Genomic DNA, 10,984 nt, shown 5'->3' with positions numbered 1-10,984 from the left:
TCCCGTTGAGTTTGACGGCCTGGATTTTGCCTCAACTTCCTAACAGGAAGCAACTTTTTTCTCAAAACAGCTGCCAGCTAAGTAGCCCAGCCCTCCCAGGCCCCTGGCTCTTGATTTCTGAGGCACTCTGTTCATATAGTTCCCTTAAACATCAGCCCTCTGAATGCATTTTGACTCTACATAAAAAGCAGGGGTTTATTCGGACTAAAGCAATGCCTGTAGACAAGCTGTGACCACAAATCCCTTTTGCAGCCTCCAACACCCTACTGATGCTGGCTGATGTTTTAACTGAGGACAGGGAACCGATGATGCAGGGGTCCTGCGGGGAGCACAACGGGAGCCCACCCCTCTGCAAACACAGGGAACGCAGAATCTAGGTAAAGGTAAGACCACGTTCCCTTTTAATGAATTCCTTTGTGAACAGCAGGTAAGCCTAATATTTTCTAGGATAAAAGGTGTAAATCTCAGTGCGTTTGTCAGCACTTGAGAGTAACTGAGAAATTCTTACAACGGCCCGGACACTCATTGCCTCGTGCAGCAGTTCCGGCACCTGTCAGGCTCTCCCCAGTGCAGAACACGCGCGAAGTGCCAAGTTCATCACTACGGCATTTGCTTTTAGTTTGTTCAATGCAAAACCAAACAAATCTTCTCAGCACCAGGTTTCTGTAGCCAGCCGAAATCTCAAAATCACGGGCGTCTTGTGTCACACACCTTACGAGACCCCGGCGGAGGCGGCGGCGGCGGGGAAGGAAGGACGGACGGACGGACAGCCCCGGCGGGGCGGCGGGCGCGGGCGGAGGCGGGGCGGCCCCGCGCCTTAAAGCGTCTTCGGCCCGCAGTGGGCACGCACAGACAGACAGACGGACGGACACTCGCAGACGCCATGGCGAGTCCCTGCCTGGAGCTGAGCAACAAGATGAAGATGCCTGCCCTGGGGCTGGGCACTTGGCAGGTACCGGGGCGGGCAGGAGGGCGCTGGTCCGGCGGGCGCTGCGAAGATGAAAAGCAGAACCGCAGCCCGAAACGGGGCTCCCGCGGCGCGGCGCGGTCTGCCGCGGAAGCCACGTTCCTGCGTGGGGGCCGGGGGGGTCGGTATGGCCGCCCGCTGGCAGCGCCGGCCCGGATTGCGGCCGCTTGTGTAACCGGGAGGGCTGCCAGGGACGGGGGGGAGGGGGCTCAGAGAGAAAAAAGCGAAGAAAAAAAGGCAAAAAACAAAAAAAAAAAAGCGGGGGGGGCTGAAGAAGGTGGAGGGAGGCAAAATAAAGAGGAAGGGAAGCAAAAGAAGAAACCAACGGGAACGAATGAGAAGTAGGTTGTGAAAGGCTGCCTGGCCTGGCGCTTGCAGCCCTGGGGTGGGTCACTTCTGATGGGAGCCCTGTGCCACGAAACTGCCTCTGTGGGGATGGGTCTGGGGAAGGTAAAGAGAGCAAATAAGGGGAAATGATGCTGGGCATTGCGCTGCTGGAAATGACGGAGGCCAAATGGCTTGCAGAAACCAACTCCTTTCTGCCCTGTTCCCTTTGCCTACAAAAATGCTGTTTGCCTGGGAAGTTGAAACTCAGTTTAAATGCAGGTCACAAGGAAACTCTAGCAGCAGCTGGGAAGGGAGACTTTGCGGGGCTATTGCAGCAGCGAGTACTAGAAGGCAGCTATGGAAGAGCTCATGCTTTGGTTGTGTTTGCTTTCAGGCTCCTCCAGGAAAGGTGGAAGAGGTGATCAAGTTTGCTATTGATGCAGGCTACCGCCTCTTCGACTGTGCCTATTTCTACCAGAATGAAAATGAAATAGGGAATGCAGTCCAGCAGAAGATCAAGGAGGGGGCTGTGAAACGGGAAGACCTCTTCATTGTCACTAAGGTACAAGGATGTAGGATTATTGGGACATTCAGCTTTTCTCAAAGAGAAACCCTTGGTCAATCTATAAAGTAACCTAAGGACTTAGTCCCTTCTGTGATATTCATTTCATGGTTGTCTTGTTGTGTACTATAAATTCCATCCTTTATTTGCAATTTGGAGCGAGCTTTATCTAAGGAACCATGGACAACTTTGGAAAGATAGTCTGGCTGTTGCTGATCTAATAATTTCCTTGCATCTATTAAGTCACTTAATTATACTGAAGGTTCATTTGCACACACCCTAGAAAGATCAGAAAAAAAGACAAGACAGATGTCTGAATTCAGAAGTGCTGTGCTACTTACTGGTTTGCAAGACATTTGAAAGTGCTGTCATGTACAAAATATAAGCCTGAAAAGGAATAGAAATTAAAGTATGGGACTTCAGTCTGAAGTATTTTCCATGTATTTACTCCATTTCTTCATCTCCTCTACTTACCTCAACAATGCCCTTTACCAAAAAGTGAGAACAATTCAACTGAAAAACTTATGACTTCTCGGGTTTCACCAACAAAACCAGAGAGCATTGGGCATAACTAAGCTTTTCCACATATTCTTCTTTTTTGTTAAAGAACAGGTTTTAACCTGAATAATACTTGCAAAATCTTCTATTTAAACAACTCAAATTTCACTTAAAAAGTGAAGTAAAATTGACAACAGTTCTCACTGTGGCCAGTTAAAAGGGACAGAAGGAGGGGTAGGTATGAGCTGCTCAAAACTCAGAGTGAAAAGAGAAAATTCTAACAGCTCTGCTACGTTAGCTACACCTGGCTGAGTTACATTTAGTTCTGAGAATCTCTTTTAATAAGTAGAAACACTGATTGTCCACCTTCACTACTGACTCCCTTATTATTTGTGGTATGTTTGTCCTGCCGTACTATTAAAATATTGGCATCCATTGGGTGGGCACCTATTCAGTGTGCACTGGGTAGGTGGGGAGGGAGTTGCCCTCCCAGATCACCAAGGGAGACGCTTCTGTCCCCTGGTCTGGACTGTGGAAGCTGTAGAGTCACGGTCGGGCTTGGTTTCTTCCCACAGTTGTGGAACACGTTTCACGAGAGGTCCCTGGTTAAGGTAGCATGCAAGAAGAGCCTTGCTGCACTGCAACTGGACTACCTTGACCTCTACCTGATACATTTCCCTATGGGATTCAAGGTAGTCCTGCTCTACATTCCTCTTCTCCTTACCTGGCTAGAAACATGGTGTATTCTCTCATCTGTGCTGTGACCACCTTCATTATGCAGCTGGGATATGCTGTGCTTCATTTGCCTCTTCCCTGAACCTGGTGGTAGCAAGCATTCAGTCACTAACTAAGTACTGGTATGTTTTAGCATGTGGGTCTGGATTTCCATGGCTTTTGGAGAGAGATAGTCATAGGTATGACCACTGCTAATGAGCCCCCTGGGTCTTCAGGGAAACTGTAACCAACACATAATGGTGCAGTTTGGGATTGTGGCCTTCTGCTGGGTCGGGACAATGTGAACATATCAGGTTTTGGAGATGTTGGCTTGATCTGGAGTAATCAACAGTGAAAATGAAGCATGGCGCAGAAAGAATGTGCTTCTTTTTTCCTCAGTCTACACCCGTGTAAAACACAAAACCCCCTAGAATAAAGGTAGGGGGTGTCTGTTCCCTTCCCTCTAAATCTGCCTAAATTACTCACATAATTGCTACTAATCCCCACTCTTTATATGCAGGGATTGCTTTGTAGAAATATGGCCCTCAACCAAAAGAGAATACTGATGAACTTGCATAATTTTTAGTTATGCAATATGTTTAAATAACCTGCTAACTTGCTGCCTATAATTGCAGTCAGAAATGCTAGTAAACATTAAGAAATTAAACTCTTAAAAAAAAATCTATGTATTATCTGCCTTGAAATCACAGGCTGGTGAAGAACTGCATCCTGTGGATGACAAAGGTATGGTCATCCCCAGTGATACTGATTTTCTGGATACGTGGGAGGTAAGTTAACGTTTGCTCTTTTGAGCATGTGTCAGCACTAAAAATGGAGTGGAGATCTGCATGCACGATGAAATTAAGGGATAGGTTTGGGTACAGAGGATAGTCACACAAAATTTTATTTCATGACCAGAATGAGCAGAGCTGCTGTTACCCCTTGTTTTGAGGAGCAAGAGGAGGATGTCTTTAATAAGAGGAAAAAGTAGGAAACTATCAGCATTGTAGGTGCTATCACTAAAATTATATTTGAATAGGCACAATGGTAGTGAAGTGTAGATTAATCCAGGTGTGGCTGCTAATTTACTGGGTGTTCCATACAGATAGACAATTCTCACACTTCTCAGTGTTGGGCATCAGCATCTTGGCTGTCCTTCAATCCTCATTTCCTTGTGGACTGAGAGGATTCAGGGTTTGCCTCTGCTACCTGCACCTCTGTGATACTACAACTCTAGGAATTAATAGTTTTCTCTACAATAGCAGATTACAGTTGCAAGAAAGTATTTTGAGGTAACTGAGTTTAAGCTAACATCCTCCCTGCTGTGTTCTGCCAACTCGGATGTAGTGTGCTGGTATAGGAGGAGGTGGAGGGGTCTCCCTTGCTTTTTTAGCTTTGGTAAAATGACCCCCAGAGAAACCAAAGCAAAAGATTTTGCTTCCCATTACGAAAGAGTTGGCCAAGCCATTCTTATATTACTTTCCCATCTGCAATGGGACATAAAGCATACGGATAATACAAGGTGTAAAGATTGTTTTTAATTGGAGATACTATTATTTAATCTAGTGTGGGTTGTTTGTTGGTTTGTCACTAGCTTTAGGGAAATAAAATAGTGTAGTTGACAGTAATACCACCTCAAAAATACATGTTGGTTGTCCTTACTCATTAGGCCATGGAAGAGCTGGTGGATGCTGGTCTGGTAAAAGCAATTGGTGTCTCCAACTTTAACCATGAGCAGATTGAAAGAATCTTGAACAAGCCAGGACTGAAATACAAGCCGGTAAATAACCAGGTGAGATTTTTATTTCCATTGATGTCAACTAACCTTGAAATATTCCTAAATATATTCTTGCTACACTCCAGCTCTAAAACTGACTTCTGCCATGATCTTTTAATGTTTTTGGTGCCATGGAAAGATCTTGAAAAGATCTAGGTATCTCTGGTTGTCTGAAAGTCCCTTCAAGTCAATACTGCCTGCAATATACAAGTCTTTGGTATGGTGTCAGTGTTGATGGTTTTTAGTTGACAGGGATCTCGACAGAAAACTTTTTTGTATACTTGTGTGTATGTAATGCAGTGGAGATTTGAGAGCAATACCATACAAAACAGTATGGATTATTCATATCACAGTAATATGAAATAGACAATATTTCACTTTGACATTGAAAAAAGAGTTAAAATATCCATTACCTTGCAACTTTCTACTACACATACACATCCTCTTCCACACTCCCAGTGTCACAGCCCAAGTTGCTACAGGCCCATTTCTGCCAGCCCTGGAATAATGAGCAAAATCCCCACTGCGAGCTACTGCACAGGCATGAGAATGTGCAGGAATGCTCTAACCCATTCACTCGGTTTATTTTTTCAGCATAAAATAAACCATTTCACTAAACCTCATTATAAAAAGGAGTGTTGAAGTATACAATTGTAACAAATTCTCACTACATACCTCATCAATAAAATCACAGGACAGCAGGGGCATCAGGACCTTCTGACTTTCTTCCATATATGACTCTTTTTGCACTCAGCTGAGAGTGCCGACTGCCCATCTCTGCTGGCTTGGAAAATTCAGGGCAATCCCCACACTGGGTCCTGTGCAGGCACAGTGTTCTCTGCGCTGCAGTGCCAGGCTTGGGGCTAGTGTGCACACTGGCCAGGCTTAGCACAAGGGGGACATAGGACTTGGAAAGATTTTATTCAGGGTTATAAAGTTTTGGTGGGGATGGACCCAACTAACCCCATGTTAAAAGCTGGACCAGCTTCAACACTTCAAAGAACTTCAGGCTTTTACTCCAGTTTGCTTATACATGGGTGTGCTTGTACCACATGCTGTCATAACAGTAGTTGCCTCGTCCAGCTCAGGTCTAAATAAAGTCCCGTAACTGGATTTCATGTCACTATGCCTGGTAGCAAAGCTATAGCATTTAGAAATGGCTGGGTATGTGCATGGTGCCACACAATACAGTGTAGACTTAGCCCTGTGGTCATACTACAGCTTGTGGCAAGCTGAGCAGCATCCCTGTGTAGGCTCCTGTTTCTAGTTACAGGATGTCTTGCCCACATGGCTGGTTGCAACATGATCTGAGCTAAGCTAGGGAAGCTCATCTCCCCAGGCTTCTTCAGGACTTGGGGAGACTCCTTGAGGAGAGGTTGGGTGACTTGGAGCAGGTATTCTGAGCTGCCCCTCTGAAGATGCACTGCTGCTCTCTAGTAGTCCAGGAAGACTGACTTCCCTGATTCCTGATACAAACAGCAGTTTCCCCCTTCTCATCTATTTCTCACCATCTTTGCATAATATGTAGCATGAGGAAGCCCTATCCTCTGTGCCAGTCCTCTAGTTATTGCTGTGACATTAATAACTTTTTTATAAGGTAGATTTTAATCATAATATTGGGAGTTTTTTTCTTCACACTTTCTGTGACCCAGGAGGAATTAATGTTAGTTATGCTCTGGAGCTCACTGCAGACTGCCTGTGTGTCAACCAATGTTTCTGTGCTTGCAGATCGAATGTCATCCATACCTAACCCAGGAAAAGTTGATCAAGTACTGTAAATCCAAAGGGATTGCTGTGACTGCATACAGCCCCCTTGGTTCTCCTAACCGCCCATGGTAAGAAAGCATTGCAGCCTTTCTGTATACAAAACAAGGCATCTGCAAATTGAATCTTTGAGGCAAATGATATAAATAATGCAGGTATAATGAAAGAAGTGCTGTTGCTTTGTTGCAGATTATGTCACAGAAAATCTCAGGCTTCCTGCAGGGAAGCTAATACCTTTCTACCATCAATATCCTGGCTTTTGTTTTTTATAGGGCCAAGCCAGGGGAACCTATGCTGCTGGATGATCCCAGGATTAAAGAGATTGCGGTTAGACATCATAAAACCCCTGCCCAGGTAAGTGGGGTTGTCAGGACAAACTATTCCTCCTCCTCAGACATTTTTACAGGCTGATGGCCAGCCTTAGCAGATGCTGCCTTCTCTAGAGATGCAGTATAATAGGGCTGAACTGCACTTGACTCTTTATACTGCCCCAGTTCTTACCAGCATTCATATGAATTATCAGGTAGTTTCTAAGATGCCTTCAGTGCTGAATTTTGGAGGCAGGCTGATCAGCAGTGATATGTGCTTATCTCAGGTGTTCCCCATCTTTGGGACATCTCTTGTGGTCCCAGAGAGAAGTGCTTGCTCCCTGAGAACCCTTTTCCTCTGAGGTTTACTTACAGATCATCAAGCCGACTTGTTATTCTGTTCTCCAGTTAAATTAGCTGAGTTATTCTTCAGAGAAGCCCTGTAATTTGGAGACCTGTTTGATTGCTCCCTGTTCCTTCATGTTCACAAAGAATCATTGAAAGCTGCTTGAATAGTCAAGATGCAACTAATAGAGAAAGTTCTGGTCACACAAGTGAGCTCTTGCCCAGGGTGTACAGAATCTGCACCTTCAAACAAACCCACATTTTCACAAGCAATCAACCATAGTCATGTTTTAGGATAGGCAAAGCACAACAAAACATTGTATGCAACAGTCCTCTATTGAGGTGGGAAACTTTTAAAATCTGTAAATGTGTTTTTTCCTTTTAAGGATTTCAAAAAGCTAAACCCAGGTGAGGTGCTTACCTGTGAGCCCAAAACAATCTGCAGTATCATTATGCTCATTTGGTCTGAGCACCCATATAATGCAAGCCAGAAGCATCATTGTTTTTCTCCCACTCCTACCCTAAATGAAAACAAAACAAATCCTGGAGATGCCAGGATGTAGTTGGCCAGAAAACAATTATAGTTTGCCAGGAGACTGCAAGCAAATGCTGGCACATCACTCCTGTGTGCAAACTGGCAGAGTCTACCAAAAAGTGAACATGGTTGTAGAAAGCAAAATTGGTTTGTGCGTGGAAAAAAAGGTAAGAGAGAACACAACATGCATTTGAACAGATTTCTTGGTACCCCTGTGTTCATGCTTCTCCTTGCCCTTTCCTAGGTTCTGATCCGGTTTCTTATCCAAAGAGACGTGATTGTCATTCCCAAATCTGACAAACCACAGCGTGTTGAGGAAAATATCAAGGTGAAGTTTCCATTGGGACTGCTGCCACCTTTTTACACAGGATAGACACCCACACCCATATCTCCTCCATGTTTCCAAGCAACCCTTAAGAGTAAGGGGAGTGCAGAGATGTAAAGACTGGGGCTCAGCGCTACCTAATCATCTGCACTTGTTCGCTGGGGAAACACCTTTTGTTCCTGCCAGGAGAGAAATGGGTTACACCAGGGTGGTCTGAGCTTGGGTGCCCTGGAAGGGGAATCCCAGCTTTGGACTTGCCCTCTGGGAGATGCTTAGTGAGCCCCTCTTTAGGGTGTAAAGGAACAAATGGTAAACACCAGACCCATTATGGTTTATGTCTCACTTTGAGACTGTGGTTCCCCTTGGCGGGGAGGTTCAGCTGAATGTTTGCTCATAAGGCCTGGCATCTTAAATAATATCTCTGTGCTACTTTCAATTCTTGCTGCTACATTTTGGACTTATTTCTTCTATGAACCACCAGCAAGAATTCTTAGATGATTGATTAACTGTGAGACAACTATTTGAAGCTAGTACCCAGCAGTCCTCTGTTGTAGCAGAAATATTTATTGCTAGTTGCAGTATTAGTGATGCATCAAGTAATCTGTCCTTAGCACCTTAAGTTTTCTGTCTGTGCATTACAACACAAACTGCAGTGGTGTTTGCATTCAACCACCCAGAACTATAAGACATTGCTATGAACAGCACCTCAGAGAAAAGGACTATCTTGATTACTTCAAAGGTAAATTGGTATTTGGCTGAGAAATAAGAGGATTTCTTATGCTTAGTGTGGATGCGAGATGTTCTTACCTTAAGTCATAAATGCATGAAGCACGTTTAGTAGCTAACTACTCATGAACCTAAGTAAAAAGGCCTTTTTTTTTTCCCTGCTAGGTGTTTGACTTTGAACTGTCTAAAAAGGAGATGGATGTCATCCTCAGCTTTAACAGGAACTGGAGAGCAGTTCCAGTGCTCCAGTATGTTCCTTATTATCCTTACTATCCACTAGGCCTATCTCTACCTGTATTTTCATCCCCCATATCTTGAAAACATACATGACCAAAACCAGGGAGAGCTCATATCTTAAACCCTGGACCCCAGGTAATGAGACATGTCCTGGAACTGAGGTCGGGAGGGAGATTCATTCAGGGCATTCCCTTCAGCATCTTGGTGTTGCACGTGCTTGTTCACAAGCCTGTGTTCAAATTAATGACAGCAGCAGAACTTGAGTACATTGGCAGTGGGAGACGGGAGTAGGGAAGTGCTGCTGAAGGTACATTCTACAATACTTAAATAACTAGTTCTTTCTCTTCTCAGAGCTGTCCATCACAAGGACTACCCCTTCAAAGCAGAATATTAATGCCAGTGGCTTCTGCAAGACCTCCGTGTAACTCCTTCCAGATCAGAAGATGTACACTGTAGCTTAGTTTTGATGAGTTGTTCTGTACTTGACAATAATTAAGAGCAGTTACTTCTCCTCCTTTTTTAGGAGGAGACTGATAGCTGGTATAAAAATGCATCAATAGGGATGGGTCTTTTGTTACGATGGCTAACAGAAATCTGGTTTTGATTAGTAGTAAAAAGATGATGTGTCCTCATTTCCTTTTTTCCTTGTCTTCCTTAATTAAAGACATGTTTAACAAAAAACTTTGGTTACTTACAACATTTTTTAATGTTATTTCCAGTGTGGTCAGCCATACTGGCTCATGAGTTGTTGTCAAGGAATGCTGTCTCTAATTACTTTGTTTTACATAGTTGTGATTTTTATAGTATGACTCTCCAATGCTTTAATATTTTATATGAATAAAGTTTGAATAGCAACAAAACTTAATCAGTGTAGTACTTAAATTGTTTCATACAATTAGTTATAAAACATTCCTGAAGTCTTGGTTTTTTAAAACTTTAATACAGATAGAAATTAGCTTTTTAAATTTACACAGACAATGCCTAGAGACTACTCTGTGGCTTATGCATCAAACAGGATCGTGCTGTAGCTAGAACCTAAAGAACAAATTTGTACCTATTATTCCACATAGCCCTTCCTCCAGACAACTAGAAATTGAACTCTTGCGTGATGAGAGGTGAAAAGTTGAAGACAGCATCATATGCAGTGATAACACACATCAAAATACATCCAGCAAAACATAAGAGCTACCTCCATAATCAGACTGCCTGGCCCTGGAAGCCTTAAACACAAAATTAGATTTTTGCACCTCTGCTGGCAGCATTCAGAACAGTACATCCAGACAAGGGTTGGCTTTATCTAAGGAAAACACAGAAAAACTTTTCTTTAAAAACACCAAAGCAAACCCTGAGGTAGACTCAGCAATGCTTTAAAGTATTTTCAGAGTGGGTAATGCTAGCCCAAAGCAAAGGCAGGCTTGAAAAAGGCTGTTTTGTGGCACTCTGCACACTGACAAGAGACAGTCTGGCTAGGATGCCAAGTGAGCTGCAGGAAAGCATCATTGGAAACTAAGGTGACAAATTTGGTATTGTCTGAAAAATCATCACCTCATGATGGTATCGAAACACCAAAAACACTTGTAGTGCTGCTGACTCAGCCACAGGGATTTTTCTGTGGCAAATTCTGCCAGAAGGTGGTGCCAGCTGGTAGGAACAAACCATGACCACACCACCTTACACGAGTTACTAAAAGTAAATCTGTGCCCAGCATGCTTCCACACACTCAGAAAAGGCAATAACCAGGAGCAAAAGAAACTTACCTACATCAACAAGGAAAAGCATCACTTCAGCAAAGATCGCAGAGAAACGTAGCAACGTAGGCGTAGAGTATAAGGCAGGAGAACAGGCACGCTTGCAAGCATACAAACTCTTTTGAGGTTAAATTAGGCAGCATCTGATTAT

General features: G+C 43.9%; 1 protein-coding gene across 1 annotated transcript; it reads left to right on the top strand.

Annotated features, from left to right (window-relative positions):
- Positions 1-883: 883 nt before the first annotated feature.
- LOC104261792 (aldo-keto reductase family 1 member B10) lies at positions 884-9,479 on the top strand. Its single transcript, XM_059816249.1, has 10 exons — positions 884-952; positions 1,689-1,856; positions 2,930-3,046; positions 3,779-3,856; positions 4,738-4,860; positions 6,574-6,680; positions 6,882-6,963; positions 8,042-8,125; positions 9,014-9,096; positions 9,437-9,479. Exons 1-10 carry the CDS (start codon positions 884-886, stop codon positions 9,477-9,479), a joined length of 954 nt encoding a protein of 317 aa, XP_059672232.1.
- Positions 9,480-10,984: the final 1,505 nt, after the last annotated feature.

The sequence above is a fragment of the Gavia stellata genome, chromosome 4 (genome assembly GCF_030936135.1).
Source record: "Gavia stellata isolate bGavSte3 chromosome 4, bGavSte3.hap2, whole genome shotgun sequence".
Classification (NCBI taxonomy): domain Eukaryota; kingdom Metazoa; phylum Chordata; class Aves; order Gaviiformes; family Gaviidae; genus Gavia; species Gavia stellata.
Note: the sequence above shows the minus strand (reverse complement) of the source record. Positions and strands in the feature narration are given on the sequence as shown.